Consider the following 15594-nt stretch of genomic DNA (forward strand, 5'->3'; position numbering starts at 1 on the left):
GGTTATACGCGATCATCAGATATCCATTCCACAGAGTTTTGTCTTTATAGACAGGAAAGCTAAGCAAACGGCGAAATCACTGCATCTTATGCTTTCACGTGGATATTGAGGATTATTTCTACATGAGTGTGTATATTTTTGAAAGACTGCAGAACATAAGTCCCTTTATGAATTTTATCAACATTTTTAGCTAATTACTTGACATGGCTAAGATATCCTAAAGAGAAAGCCCATGGAAGCAGTCGAAACAAAGTAAAATTATATCATTTCCCGTCGCAGTTAATTCAACGGCATAATACAGTTCTTTGCAGTAATTCAGAAGGGGATTTTCACCAATCTTGATCAGTTTGTTCGAAGACCGGCTCATAGTATCACGTAAACACAACGCGCTAATTGCATCTTATGCCGAACCCAAAATTAACCCAAGTGAATCGAGGGTCAATCCTTCTAATCGGAAGTATAACCCCGTGATCCGATACCCTGGAGGTGGTCGGAGGGTTTTTATACTGTGACTAACTCCAAGCCCTAGAAGCCCATTCGCTTCGGAGGATAGTTCGCGGTTATGGTTGGTCCTAAACTTTACAAGAGTAAGAGTAAGATCCCAACGGCTAACAATGACTTAATACTTACTGTTACTGCGAGAGGGTAAGGTTCAGATGTCCGCACATCGATTTCAGCTAGTATTTCATGGGGTGCATTTAATGTAATGGATGCTGGAACAAGATGGCAAGCACCGGCGCGATAAGTATCGGACAATACCTGTACGGATATTCCGATTATGCCGTTAAGGCCGCCGGTACCGTATATTTGGATAGCTCGGAGATCTCGCTCGAACCACATTGCTTCGACAGGGAATTTACCAAATCTCCTCACTAATCCTCTTTCTCGTTCAGGGCGTCGTTGCACGTAATGCTCCTCAGCAATGAGCCCGTGGCTAGGGAGGGAAAAAGGTCTATTTTTCATCAAAATAGTCTCTTGGAACGAAGGAGTAGTCTCCTGATACCAGCTAAGGTCTCGGAGTTTGAGTGCCTAATATCTGTGAGCAATCTCCATAGATGAAAGATATTGTACTCACATCACGAACAACCCGAATCTTCTGATGATTCTGTCGTAGGCTGAGCCCTCGCCAACAGCATATTAAAGAGGGATCACCAAATAACCACGGTAAACTGCCATATTTTATACTCCTAACTCCCAGAGCGTCCACGGCAAGCTCAATTGTGTCAATTGTCGGACTAGAAACATCGATCATACGAATGTGCTCAGTCCTGTTCCCACAGAAGACTCTTGAATCCCCAGAAACGAAACCGATACCACAAACGTAACGTTTGCCTTCCAGTGCGATACTACTTACTTCAATAACCTCAGCGTGATCCGGAATATCCAAGAAATCTTGACATAGACCGAACCGATGGCTTACTGCCTGGAGAGGCGCCCGTGGATCGAATGTCGGTACAGGTAAGCGTTTTCCATCCAGCAGGGGTATCAATTTTGCGCTTCCAGCTACCCTTTTTACAATTTCCCACCTTCTATCCAATTCACAGAGTCGATCCCAAGTCGAGAAGGCGATCATTAAGATCCTCTTGTCTTCTTCAGTACCGGTGGTGTTCGTGCTACAACGGTAGAAATGAAACGGATTTGTGCGACAAAATAAGTTAGCTTGGGACAAAGCCTCTTTGCTGGTACGAAAAAACCGAACCAGATCTGAAGGGGACAGATATTCCAAAACGATTGTCAGGATCTCTGACGGCAACCTCAGTAGGGATGGTCCGCGACATCTGGCTATGCCTGGTTGCAAGAGCAGTTCTGTTTCTTCTGATTGGAGAAGGTATTTCTGAGGCCTTATATATACACATGGATCTGGACAAACTAGAAATGCTTTTAGTTATATCTGGTCGCCACTAACCAGGAGAGCTTACTAGAAGAGTTTATCTTCAAATCATATCCAAAGTTCCTTTCTCGGTCAGGCTGAACTGCCTGGCAGAGCTTGAATGCTTGATAGGGCGAAATCGCAGCCCCAGAAAACTCACGCAAAAGGTGATAACATGATTCATGGAGGAGGAAGGCTTCCGCAGAGGTGAAATGAGGAGATGGGTTAAGTCGGAGTTGTGTTCGCTGGCCCTGCATTGTGAGGCTTCTCAATTCTTGTAGGGAAGCATTTTTATTGAAATGAAGAAAGCCAACGTCGACACAGTTGCCACTTACTAGGACTTTTACATTTTAGATAACGCTAAGCGTACCAGGTAGGAAAATATACCTGTATTGAAATCACTTGTCCAGCTCGCCCGGCATATCCCACCTGAACAAATCATACATTGACGCGAAGATTCCATTAGAGATCGCAAAGGTCAAAAAATTCCAACAGGGTGTATTGGCTCGGGGTTGATGGGTTTGTTGGGGCGAGAGCATTATTTATCCCTACTCTGACGTTACACGATCGCCATGCCAAGGATGTCTTTGCCAAGATATTGTACAGACGCAATTGAAATGTCCTTCCATGTTTTGCATATCTAGGTCTAGTTTAGAAACCACAGAGCCCTGATTCATCCGTACACGACCAATATATATTACAGGCTAATTTCTGAAAGAAATACTATGGCATCAAACAGAAATGCGTTAAGGAAAGTTGTATTGATAATTAAATCAAATTTAGAAATCAACTATGTTGAATAGATACTAACCAATCCCAAAAACATCACACCCTATTTATGGTTGTTCATATTTCCCGAACACAGGCGTTCCTTGTCGTCCATCTTGTCTTGAAAAGGACTAGTATATCAACCACATGACCATGTTGAATGTTCAGAGGTATACCTTCCAAGTGCTTGCCTACTTTCAAGCAGCAGTGTTGACCGGACCAAGTCGTTTCCGGAATTCCCAGATCTCTTTCATAACGGGAATGATCTTCTTGCCATCTGTTTTCAGGTCCCAATAGGCCTCCTCCTTGGGAACATGTAAGCCACCCGAAAAGGTCCTGTCCTCGAAGACACCACTTTCCCTAGAGAACTGGAAAAATCGAATCTTGGTCCCATACGCGGTTGCTCCATATACCGTTTGAGAAATAGCTAGACCTCCAAAGTCCTGGCTGAGGTATCTGTCGCCGTATTCTTATAGCTGCGACTCAAGCTCCCCCCGAGATTCCCACCTTGTGGCGCTTCGTCTCAGCCAAAAGGACAAATACCAGATTCGGTTGAGGTAGATCATCATAGTATCCAACTGTTATGTCAACAGCCTGTCGGCTGTCATCCAGTTGTTGTTCACTGAAAATCGAGAGTGAAGGGCATCTGAAGTGCTCAATAAAAAGCTCTTCAAACAGAGGTCTGGTTGCTGTCTCTCGAAGTTCTGGTCTGCTAGCTCGTGCGTAGGCCCCCCTTAGCTGTGCGGTGGTAATCAGATCGTCCATGAGAGGGCATGTTGCAATTCTAGGCTGGAAGACATTGCGATACGCTGCTGGGCTGATGAAGATATTGTTAAACAATAAGAGGACGCAAGATAAAACTGCTATATTACTTCAACCAAGATGTTGTAGGAAATCGATGGGTGGTAGGACATCAATAAAAGGGCTAATCTTCATATTTATATACCCGAATGTTGACCTGTCCCATCTTTTTGGCTTACCAACTACCTAGGCGATCCACTTAAAAAATGACATGACAGCATCAAAGCTACATGTATGCTTTGGCCTTGCTCCTTCTTGATTTGGATTACTAGTTGTATCGAGGGTCAAACTAAGATAGGGTAACGGAGAGGGCCCAATCAGAAGTAGCTATCTCGACTCGGTTTCTGCGATGAAGGTATTCTGACACTATTGCTAGTTGATAGATGGCATAAGAGAAACCTTCTGATTCTTGCTAGGTTGACCGTCTTGATCAGTATCTCGGTCACTACACCCACTACAGTTGTTACGAGGGATTTAGATACCGGGCTTACTGCGGGAAGTTACACTTCTGGGATAGCGGCATGATTGATCGCGACCCTAACGTTCTTTAGTACTGTTTTATAAAATTTGCGACGTATTGTGAGAAACAAAGAGCAAATTCTGTAATAACTTCGTATACAGATCCTCAAGAATGCAGCACACTTCCGGATAAGCCATTTATATTGGCTATTCGGATAGTTGACACTTGGACAACGAGGGCTATAAGTTTATCCAATCATCATCCCAGTCGCCCCGACTCCGTAACCTCCTTAATAGATAAACCACCAGCCAATCGAATCCCAATCTCGCATCACCGCAGGCTACAAGTGAGACCGACAACATACTAAAGGGGGAATGAGCGCCTAGCTTTTGCGTATAACAGCGCCTGTAGGCCAATGAATTCAGGGGATGTGCTAGTGTATACAAAGACTTAGATATTAAGTTTTCTTAGCATTGCAATATCTCACTCTGTACCAACCACCAATATTATATTACAAATCCGTGATTGTTTCATATTTTTATGGCCCTCCGTTTATAGACTAGTACTTTGGATTAGTATTATTAGAAGTATATAATCAGCTAATAGATTCAAAAAATTTTTTTTGTCTTGAGAGTCTAGGTCCTCAGTTTATTAGATATGGATTTAGTGTTCTCTCTACTTTAGCTAACAGGAAAACAATATTTGCAGCTGTATGGGAATTGAAGGGCACACTGAGGAAATACTAACACCATGTGTCATCATGTCTTCGTGAGGGAAAGGTAGAACGGAGCCATTTCTTTTGCACTAAAGATATGCTTTCTGCTTCACCGAGGTCACCACGCTTGTGCAGGGTCCAATAGGCTATAGTTTTCCGAATTGCCAATTTGGTTGACGATGGTGAGAAACTCATACGATGAGATCCCAATGTTGTCAAGGAACTCTATGTCGCTCGCCGTGTGATGAAGAACATCAGGCGAAACGCTTGGGTCTTCAACCAGAGGAAGGTCGATTGACTCAGTCTGTACCGTTGACCCTCCTACTTGGTATTCTCCGCTGCAGGACATGGGCTGCCCATTCTCCGTTGGACTGGATAATGTTAAAGTCTGCAGCCCACGCCGCTCGATCCGTGTCGCCAGCTCTTTGAACAGTGTTTCTAGATGTGCGAGCTCGCCCTTCCGAACAGCGGCCAACTTGTTTCCTTTGTAGATCATCTCGTCAAGAATCGCATGTACCTCCTCACTGTATGTTTGACCTTCAGCTACGTGCGGAAACAGTGTGTTTGCCATCGCTAGATGGATTGCGGCCGCGTAGGTGAATTCCAGATCGAAAGGAAGGAAGACCTCTATGTCATGATTAGTTGACTCCATGATTTGTTTCCGAAAGCGAATCGAGACACTGTACCGAGGAGGCTGTCTTCATCTGTAAGTATTTGGAGTGTCTTTGCAGCTGATTTGATCCCTGTTGAAATTAAACTCTTTGTAGGAGCTAGAAAGTTTTGCCAATCTTCCTCTCCATGATCGAGCTTGTCTAGTCTTTCCTTGAGCACCGAGAGGAGGAGAGGTCGTGTTGCAACAATAACACACTTTGCAGGATAGTCCAGTCAGCCAAGAAAACAACGCGAAGAATGAATACTGGGTAATACGGTTGGATGGTTATTATGCACTGACCTGGTGATATAGCAAGGTGATATGCCGTGTGCCTTTGGGCATTGTATCTACCGAACTTTGAACCTGCATGTGAATGATGCTCTCAATCTCTTGCGCGTGGCCGGCCATCGTGTGCAAAATAGATCTGGTCGATTCCAAGAACGTTCCCAGTTGTGTTTTCTCGTTCTTGTATATGGCTATTGTCCATTTCAATCAGTACCCTGCCTCGAAGGAAATTTGACGAATGTCCAGATAGTCTTACAGGTCAATATTGAAGATAATAGATGTGACAATCTGACTTGTAGACTTAGAGTAACATCTCGTTGCGAACATGTGCTGGGTGGGTCGATCAATGTAGTTATATCGCTATCCTGCGTCGTCATTGGTAGCCCTAAGGATGAGGAGAGATGGCGATCCATGATATACAAGGTCCACCAGAGGTTGCGACACCGAGTGACCGTCGCTGCACCTAGTTCTTCTTCGGGAAGTTCGGTATGCAAGCCTTCTAACTGAGCTATCCGTATCGCTTGGCCGACCTGTGCAGAAATCGGTTGTCAATGACACAGTTGGAGCGGGGCCGTATGAGTGTACTAGAGGGCGCTACTCACATATACATGCGCCGATTCTCGATGATCAATGCAATATAAGTAGAGTCCAGCTAACGCCAGCGTCTCACTTGCCAACAAACTGTCCTTCCAGAGAGATGCGTGGTCTGGCATAAGTGCCATTGCTCGTACGAAAAACTTGGAGCCGGGCGGGTCTTTGACATTCCTGGACTGCAAGAGAAAAGCGTTCCCAAATGCCAGAACAAGTAAGAACTGGACGAACCAAAGGCGAGATTCATTAGCCTTCTCAGCGGCATTCCCTTCATAAAATTCGTGTATATGTGCCAAGAAATTATCTTCATCAAAGAAGCGATATTTCACGCCAAGGTGGAACTTAACCGTGTTAAATAGATAAAGCGCATGATCGATTGAAGGCAAACCACTAATATCAGGAGGGCCTTCAGCTGTCGCCTGCTTCCACTGTAGTGGATATATGTCTTTGTCAAGCTGGCTCGGGGTCGTATAGGGAGAGGCAAGCTGTAGTTTCTCGGACAACATCACACTAAGCCGTGCGGTGAACGACCACACTGATGTAGGAGCTAGCCAAACTGTACGTATGTATGTTAGTGATTATATCTCGGTATCGACATAGCTCCCACGGAGAACAAGAAACCTACTCCAGTTCCGTTTGTTCTTATACGTATTCTTAATGGTTCTCGAGGGTAATGTGAACGGGCTTGTCCAGATGCTACGTGCATGGTCAATCGTTTTCGGAGGTAAAGATGGTTCCTCCGGTTGAGGGTAAACCGGCTCTATGCCCCTTTAGCCCCAGAAACTCAACGCAAAAAACAGTAGCGAAGCCCACCTTGAGACACATTATCGGCGTCAACTACGGGCTCAAAAGCTGTATCAGCGGACCGTTTGGTCCCCGTTGGACTCTGATGCTCTTTCGCCTGGCGTCGCAGTTGTTGGAGGTAACTGGAACCAACATGACTGTGGTTATTTTGCTGATGCGCGACATAACTTCGAAGTTGTTATCGACGAACCTTTCCGTCACTGTAATCTTGTTGCTTCCTTCCACAAATCGGCATTTCACAGCCCGACGTTGGCAGTTGGCGCACGGTTCTTTGCCGGAGCACTTAATTTTGCTCTGACGGCAAGCAATACATCTGCAGATGCCAAGCACGTTAGATTAAAGATAAGATGAAGCACATGAAGGTTATTTACGCGTTCGCTGTTCGCCTTAGCTTGCGGGGTTCGATTGGGACCTGCGTCGCCATATCCGACCGAGAAAAGTGATGCCTATCAGTGAGGTTTGAGGTCGGAGATCGCCACAGGGATCGGATACGAGTTGATAACAGAGAGGGGAGGCGCGTTCGCATTGACCTCGTATGCAATGCCCCCCGCATACTTAGAGCCAAGTTTCATCTCTTTCCTCATTGGCTACTTCAAACGGCTGGAACCGCCCAGAGTCTCTTCTTGTGGAGACTCATTAGGATGAGCATGGAGGATTGACTATCTTCAGCCCTAACCCTAATGGAAACAAGTGAGTTCTTCCACAGAACGTTCCTGTTGGGGTTATTCTTGCTATACACAGAAAGAACGGCTGCAGATCTTATGGACTAGGAGATTACACTTGCCATATTAAGGATGCTACATTTTGAGGTAGCATTATATGGTTATTCTTAATTTTGCTTATTATTTGCTTATATCTAGAATCCCTTGTCCCCCCTCTTTTCATTTCCTTTTGACTTTCCCATTCCCCATATTTTGCCTCCCCTTTGCTGGGCCCTGGTCATAGCAGTTTGTGAGCCAATGATATTAACATCGGTTCCTTGGGTCGGCATATGACGTGGAGCTTGAGCAAAAAGTCAGATGCGGGGAGTTGAGAAACGAGACAAGCGAGAGGATTCCCGACGGGGATCCACATACCCAGAAAAGTAAGTGGAATATAAACTCGGATAATCGCCGTCTTGTTGCTCTATGCCTTATTAGGTTCTAAATTCCGCATATGTGGAGACGACTGGATGCCTCTCGTGTCTCTTTACCCTATCGTTAGGTGGCCACCCATAATTCATGCAGATTGAGCCTGGTCATGCGTACTCGAGTAAATATTTCGCATGAAAATTGTAGGTTTCGGCTCAGTCGGACATCCTACACAAGTCAACCTAATCTCTCCTAATTGCAAGTTACATAGTGTTATACCATCTAAGCTCTTAGAATATATGAAAGGAAGCATAGGAATTATCAAGATCATAAATATATATTCCGTTAATCCCACTTGACCGAAACACCACATGGTGCCAAGGTGGTGCCTGGAACACATATCCTAAAGACATGTTAGTTTTATTTATTTATTTATTTATTTATTTATTTATTTTTTTTTTTTTTGCTTATGACGTCCTCACCAGTCATTAATATAATACTAGATAAAAGTTAAAGAATCACTAGTATATTAATTGTGTAAGGCAATCAAGTAGTGAGGCGAGGAGCTATGATTGCCAGTGCGTTACTTAGTAGGTTTTAGGGCTCGCAAGTAATACTCGTCTTTTTCGTTAAATCCTTGGACCAAGTGACTATTAGATTAGGCACATTACAGCACGTTCTAGAAGACATTAATATGCACCACTTATTTAGAGGGTCGTACAGTACAATTATGGAGAACGGCAGTTCAAACCATCACTGCTTTCTCTATATATGCCCGTAGATACCGTCCAACATATATTAATGTAGCCACTTCTAGTATAAGGTAGATAAGCAGTTTCACGCGGGGGTAACATTTTCGTCTCTCAGAACCCCTTTCTTACATCAACTGAGAAGCATGTCTCCCAAACCTTCCTGACGATGTAATATTCCCTTGTTCCATAATAAATGTTACTTTCGGCATTTACAAGGAAGGATAATCGAGAAGCCCCAGTATTGGACAACCATGTTGAGTATTCGGTACCTTTGGACGTTCCATGAATCGTATCGTTCGTCCGGCGAATAAGATGGACCGTGGATGTCATTCACTGTCGCGCTAAATATAGTCAACTGCATACCAAGCAGCGTCAAGGGAACGCTACCGTAGTTAAAGGTCATTGACGATCTCCTAGCGCACAGCTGCTGCGGTAGCCCCATAAGTGAAGTTTCCCATCTAAACTCAAGGTTGTTCCCGCGATCAGCAATTCATAAGGATGAATGGAGTAGGTGTGTGTACAACTTATGGTTGCCTTGCCATAGTAGGTACTGCGAGGCACTACTGTTCTGCTTAAAGGCCTTTCAGCTTGGCGAGCTCTTCTATCAGTCTTTGTGTATGAATCTATTGTATTTTCGGACTAAAATTGTTCTATTAACTTCCATACAGCAGAGACTACCTCATGGAGCTCATGTAATACCGAAAAAGTTAAATGGCAAGAATAGGGCCATGTATTATGTATATCCTAGCTATCCTTTCTACGTCCTAGTACGTGTTTGGTATCAAGGCATGGTTCTGCTGGTACTGGAAGTAATTTCATTGTGTCTGTAGTCTATCCAATATATCGTGAACCTGGTCTGACTGGCCATCTCAATTGTCAATAGAAAAACAGGCATTTCTATAAATCATACAACATCAAATTCGACTGTGCCCCAGCCCTCAAACGTGCATGTCCAGTGACCAGCTTCCTCCATAGGGACGGCTTGTAAGCAACTGCCAGGCAGAATCACTTGGCCTGGTTTGAACTCGATATCATAGGCAGCCAGTCGATTGACCAACCATGCGGTAGCAGAAAGTGGGTTTCCAAGAATGTTCGCGGTGTTGCCCGACATAACTTCCTTATCATTAAAACGCAATGTGCCTCGGGTGTCGCGCAGGGTCAACTCAGTAAGTTTCCGTGGAGTACCACCCAGAATCACAGAGCCCGTTGAACCGTTATCAGCCAGGGTATCGGGGAGGTCGATTGCCCAGTTCTTCACACGGGAATCAATAATTTCAATAGCGGGGATAGCATAATCAATTGCATTTATAACATCGGCAACAGTGCAGTTTGGCCCACGGAGAGGGCCACTGAGAACGAAGGCTGGTTCCAACTCCACGAATGGTTTGATGTACTGTTTCAGGTTGAGTGTTGTCCCTTCATAGACAAATGTACTGGCCAGAAGGAACCCGTAGTCTGGATGATCAAGCCCGAACGCATCCTGCATTACCTTGGCGATGTTTCCTAGTTTATATCCGACCAATCGGTCGCCGTTCTTGATCGATTCCTCCGCGGTGATTCGCTGAACTTCGAAACCACCCTCAGCGTCAAGTGCGGGCCATGTTTTCGTAGGGGTGTCGATTGGGGTTTGATTGCTGCGCGCAGTGCGCAAGGCAAGGGAGACTTCGCGTAGTTCACTCGCTTGCATGGTTCCGTTTCAAAGTTCTCAGAGGGTATAGGCTGAATAGCAAGTGAACAACGTAATGGATTAGAGGTATAGATATTAAAGATCTTCGAAGACCGCAGGCGCATGCAATAACAAGTAATCTTAAGAATGCTTGGGGATTAAAGCACGAATCCTCGTCGCGCTGTTTGTCTCTTATACTACATAACTCGCAAGGGTATTCCGAAGTCGCTCAATGAAGTACCAGGCATCTTGTTTGAACTGGACAAGAGTAGATGTCAAGATGCCGCGCTAGTTGATAGCCGGCAGCCGTTCCCCGAGCCTATCTCGGATTCCTCACCCGATATCCAGAACGATATGTTAAGCCCCCACTCTCTCCCAAACCTTTGAACTGGATGTACGGCAATTTCGGGATAGTGCCACATGGCTAGAATGCTTCTATTCCTGTTGTGCTGACAGAAAGCGGATCTTCAATTCTGAAAATTGGGGTTGGGGCTAGAGCTCTCATCGGATTCCTCGGGTTGGATGGGGAACGGGGAAGAGTCTACGTTCCGCGGATACGGTAAAGAACCTCCTCCTGACCAAATCCATTGCAGAAAAGGCAAGGGTTCCCGGGAAAGTGTTGTGTTCCTATGGTATCTTTACTATGTGTTCCTTTCCCCCACAGCCGTGAAGTGTATCCCGCACAGCTCCGCGAAGCTTTAGTTATCTGCGGGACAGGGGTTGCGATTCAACGACGACTAGAATACGCCAGTACCGAGTGAGCCGATAGTCTTAGATATCCCTCAGGTGATTCGACTCACGGTGGCTAATGTTTAGTTACCCACGACTAAAAATGGGGTGCTAGCTAAGACGATACATAGGTGTTCTCGGTTGAATCCACTTACAGTCCGTCCATTGCAGATGAAATGACAGAGGATTCGAGATGGCCGTCAGGAACTAGAAGACGGTATCTTCCAGTCGGAGCTGCAGTGATGAGCAAGAGACAGTAAAAATCTGTGCTGTTTCCTGATATTAGTAATTTCTTGCTTTTTTAAAGCAGAAATAGCAAATATGATTCTCCCGTCCTGCTCAGCTGAATGTTTTGGATTTTGACGCCCTTTTGGAAGCATGTTTGATGGTTGAATTCTGGGCCGCGGCCAAAACCCGTGATCGACCCGATTCGAGGCTGAGTAATCCCGCGATTTAATCACGGACATCGTTTTCCTGCAGCTTCTGTATGGCTCCAACTGGAGTTGCTCGACGCTCAAAACTCTTTCGAGAGATCTACACGTCGCGTACACTATAGATAAAGACGGCAATGTGTTTTGCTTCTCCCTAACACTCGCCATGAATGACATCAAACGCCGATCCCGCACAGGCTGCCTGACATGTCGGACACGGCGGGTCAAATGCGACGAGAGAAAACCGACGTGCGAGCGCTGCGAATTCGCTAATGTAGAATGTGCGGGATATGCTGGGAAACGGAGCTTGGCTGTTCGGCGATCAACGCAAAGTTCGACCTCCACCACTTCAACTTCCTCGCCGTCAGACCCGGGTTCTCCAGGGGATGCCACGATACGCCCCCAGGTACGACTGGACGGTCTGCCGCTGATAGCTTTGCCAAATAACCCCACTTCAACACAGCTGCCGCATCCTCGAGCGCGTGATGTATTAGCTTTCCACCAGTTTCTGTTCAGGACTATGCCAATATTATTTCCACCCGAGAGCCTCTCCTTCTGGCGAGACTACGTTTGCCAGGAGGCGTGGGGGGTCGAGTATGTCTTCGATGCTGTCGTTGCACTCGGATGCATGCACAGAGCCACTTTACTACTATCTCAACAAACCAAGAGTGACAACGATCATGGCTTCGGCACCAAAGTCATTGCCATCCAGATGTATTCAAATGCATTAAAAGGCGTATCGGATAGTTTGGCCAGTACACAAATCTCGATGGCTCTTCTCTTAGCGGTGCTGATCCTCTTTGCATATACCGAGGTGAGGCCCATCATAGATGATTAATAACAGCAGCTAATGAAATGCTAGAGCTTTGATGGAAACGTCCCGGCGACAATACGTCACATTCACATGGCCAACCACTACTTTCAAGCTATGTGCTCGAGAAGCACTCGAGAAACAGAGCAGTTTAAGACGCCCATTGAGTTATGTCTCCACGACCTGGATATCGTCCGCCGGATGACCTTACCAGATCTCAACGTGATACGAATGATATCACCGTTATATAGACCAAGCATAAATCCTAGCGCTGCCTCGGCATCATTGCACGAAAGTCTAGACTGTTCACCAAAACATCTGCTACAACAACTTCTCGATATCGGCTCCATGGACGGCGACATCAAGCCATTGATTTGGTGTCCCGTAGCAGCTCATCGAAAGCTGATGCCAGAAGAGAAAATAGTTGGCTTCATTAAGCAACTCAAGGAGTGGAAGAATACTAATGGAATCCTATTCCACAAGCTTGGTGTTGATGAGGCGCTCTCGGGGCCCGTCAACTTTGACCTTGCAACTTTGGCAAGCATTCCAATTCCCCCGCCGCCACATGCCAACCTACCTAGGGATTTCTGTCTCGTCCTTGCCCTCTATGTCTTTTACCGAACAAGGCTCTCATGGGCACTAAGCATTTACAATGGGGGCGAGAGCGATCTCGAGCTTGATGCCTATTATTTCACTTATCAACTGTTGCGATTTGTCACGACAGCCCTGGATAGACCACAATCCTCTTCCGATGATCTCCCATTCGGATGCGAGGCCCTGAGAGTAGCGCTTTCACCAATACTCTTTCTAGCTGGGCAGTCCTGTCCGCGGCCAACCTGGCTTCGATGGATATTATTTGAATTGGACCGCAGCGGCCGAGAAGGGGTCTGTAACAGTAAGGCCTTTGCTTCAAGCCTCGAGGTCCTGTCTACTCTCGAAAAACGCGTGGGCCGGGAGCCGAGACAGCCTGATGTGGAATACTTCACCGCACCACATCAGCGTGTCATTTCTGTCATTTTCCCTAATTTGAATGGGCGGGGCTACGTCACATACTACGCTCAAGTGCGGCCTGGCGACGAAATAGATTCACAGGAATCTCATATCCCCTTGTGTATCGCCAGTTGGTCAAGCTCTGCCAACAGTGGTAGACCTGCCATAACTACGTGTGATGGGACGGGTGTCCCCTTCAGTGAATGGGTCATGGATCAGCCTCTAGTGAAGGAGTGGGCACAATGGTTGACATTCTCCGAGTTTGACCTTACCCAGACGCTCTATGATCACATCAATGGAAGTCGCCTTTTAGTCGACCGTGATAGGGTGGCTGGTAGTAAGTGGTAACCATGGATTTAAGATTGCTGAAGATGCGCTACGCTAAATTTACATTATGATTGGCATCATAAAAATTGTTCATCAATAAAAGCCTTCTCGATGAATTTGACTTGGCGAGACACCGACAGCTCGCAACCCGTCAACCACCGAGTCCCCGAAAGCACTAGGCCCGCAGATAAATACGTCTTTGCCGCGCGGAATATCCTTCCAAAAGTCTGGGACGACACGGCCTCTATGAACGCAAATCTTCTGATTTGGCTTGAGATGACCGGGATCAAACTCTGAATCATGGGTAAATATGGCAATGTTGATCCGAACGGTTGATGCTATCCTCTCAAGAGAGGGTCGCATCATATGGAGCATGATGTTCGGTTCTCTTGTTGCAAGGACCAGCATGACGTCGCCTTCAGCCGCAGATCCACGCTCTGCCAGTGCTCTCAGTATAGCGAGGAATGGCGTGATTCCGATGCCACCGGCGACCCACAGCGTATCGAGTTTGTCGCGGACCATGAAAAAGTCACCCGTGATGCCAACGATGTCGGCGACAACGGCAGTGTCAAAAACAATACGCTGACCTAGCTGAGCGGACCGGTATCTCCTCAGATGATCGAAAAGAGCACCGGTCACCGCGCCTCCTTTCATTTCTCGCATGGTTAATTCGAAACATGTCGCATTCCGCTCTTCATGGGCACTAGAAACCGTCCATGTCCGGACGCGATCATCATTGATTGAGCTCGGCGCAGAGCTATCCATGTGTTTGTACTGCGGCGGTCCTATCCAGTCCATAAAATCCAGCACAATGGCTTGACCGGGGCGAACTCTCAGCTCTCCAGCGCCAGGTTTGGAAATGACTTGAAACTTGAACACCGCAAGGTCAGAAGAGACGTGTACTGCCTCTCGAAGCTTCGCTTTGTGCTCTTTGTTCTCCCTGCCCTGGGCACCCGTCTCTTCCTCTAGGTATTTGATCTTTGGACTATATGGACTGCGTTCAACGGAGGTACCATCTTGCTGTCGAACTGGGAGAGCATCTCGGACGAAGACGAACCCGGTAACATGCACAGATGTGAGGGCGGCATGTCTTGTCATGACCTCAAGTGCAAGTGGGCCTACTAGGTTTTTAGCAGTACCCGTCAAATAAAGAATGTCGCCCGTCGTGAAGGACACGATCGTCAATCCCACCATCCCACTAGTCTCGATGTTGCCCAAAGTGGACATAAATCGATTTCCTGAGTAGTCTGGCACCACGACTGTGCGGCCATCGGTCGGACTGACTCGGATAAACCCCGGTAAGCCGCTGCGAGCATTCATCCCCGTGTGCGGAGGGAATATGTGCAGATCCGAGGGCGATGATTTGTAGATGGACCCGACAAAGACCGTATCAGCCTGGAGGATAAACGCCACTACTTCTTCTGGAAGTCGGCCCTGCGGTCCCAGATGCTGGCGTCGATAGTAAACCCTGGGAAACGTATGTGGCTGAGGGATGAGCTTTCGAACGTTGATGTACTTGGGACAGTTCCTGAACATTGTTAGCGTTCGCTCCTTAGTTTCCAGGGCTGAGTCCTTCCAGTGCATACCCTGTTGTTTGGTTAACCCTCAAATGTAGCTTGTAGTCCAGGTTAGATAGGCGCTCCACGCTTTGAATAGTCCCAGCGAACTTGTTGCGCCGTCGGGTGGAGAACTCGATTCCCAGACCAGCAGTCAAGGATTGCTGGGAAACTGTGGACAGGGCAGGGCTGGGATCAACCCACACCTTGACTATGTCAAGCAGTGGGTCTCCATCCCATAGACGAGCATGAATTGAGAGATTCTGCGAGTCTGGGCTGTGAATAAAGCCAGGCTCTCCTGTTGACCCCGCGACAA

At 46.7% G+C, this 15594-nt stretch overlaps 6 protein-coding genes across 6 annotated transcripts; 1 reads left to right on the top strand and 5 right to left on the bottom strand.

Annotated features, from left to right (window-relative positions):
- Positions 1-400: 400 nt before the first annotated feature.
- Positions 401-2333, bottom strand: BDV27DRAFT_170774 (uncharacterized protein; the record flags this gene model as incomplete). Its single annotated transcript, XM_032075411.1, has 5 exons — positions 401-577; positions 631-1029; positions 1076-1869; positions 1920-2210; positions 2258-2333. The coding sequence occupies 5 exons, from the start codon at positions 2331-2333 to the stop codon at positions 401-403; spliced, it is 1737 nt and encodes a 578-aa protein (XP_031933267.1).
- A 502-nt stretch (positions 2334-2835) lies between these two features.
- On the bottom strand, positions 2836-3403 carry BDV27DRAFT_152344 (uncharacterized protein; the record flags this gene model as incomplete). The annotated part of the gene is made up of 2 exons (XM_032071547.1): positions 2836-3081; positions 3146-3403. 2 exons carry the CDS (start codon positions 3401-3403, stop codon positions 2836-2838), a joined length of 504 nt encoding a protein of 167 aa, XP_031933268.1.
- A 1329-nt stretch (positions 3404-4732) lies between these two features.
- Positions 4733-7370, bottom strand: BDV27DRAFT_152345 (Zn(II)2Cys6 transcription factor; the record flags this gene model as incomplete). The annotated part of the gene is made up of 9 exons (XM_032071548.1): positions 4733-5241; positions 5301-5481; positions 5567-5742; positions 5808-6081; positions 6154-6698; positions 6768-6902; positions 6956-7083; positions 7137-7259; positions 7318-7370. 9 exons carry the CDS (start codon positions 7368-7370, stop codon positions 4733-4735), a joined length of 2124 nt encoding a protein of 707 aa, XP_031933269.1.
- A 2302-nt stretch (positions 7371-9672) lies between these two features.
- On the bottom strand, positions 9673-10507 carry BDV27DRAFT_170779 (2-keto-4-pentenoate hydratase; the record flags this gene model as incomplete). Its single annotated transcript, XM_032075412.1, has 1 exon — positions 9673-10507. The coding sequence occupies exon 1, from the start codon at positions 10453-10455 to the stop codon at positions 9673-9675; it is 783 nt and encodes a 260-aa protein (XP_031933270.1). The 5' UTR covers positions 10456-10507.
- A 1406-nt stretch (positions 10508-11913) lies between these two features.
- On the top strand, positions 11914-13743 carry BDV27DRAFT_170781 (uncharacterized protein; the record flags this gene model as incomplete). Its single annotated transcript, XM_032075413.1, has 2 exons — positions 11914-12408; positions 12457-13743. Coding segments are annotated over 2 exons (1782 nt in total), but the record flags the coding sequence as incomplete, so codon positions are not given.
- On the bottom strand, positions 13320-15408 carry BDV27DRAFT_119783 (uncharacterized protein). The gene has a single exon (XM_032064947.1). It carries the CDS (start codon positions 15304-15306, stop codon positions 13816-13818), a length of 1491 nt encoding a protein of 496 aa, XP_031933272.1. The 5' UTR covers positions 15307-15408; the 3' UTR covers positions 13320-13815.
- Positions 15409-15594: the final 186 nt, after the last annotated feature.

This window comes from Aspergillus caelatus, assembly GCF_009193585.1.
Source record: "Aspergillus caelatus strain CBS 763.97 unplaced genomic scaffold BDV27scaffold_5, whole genome shotgun sequence".
Classification (NCBI taxonomy): Eukaryota; Fungi; Ascomycota; class Eurotiomycetes; order Eurotiales; family Aspergillaceae; genus Aspergillus; species Aspergillus caelatus.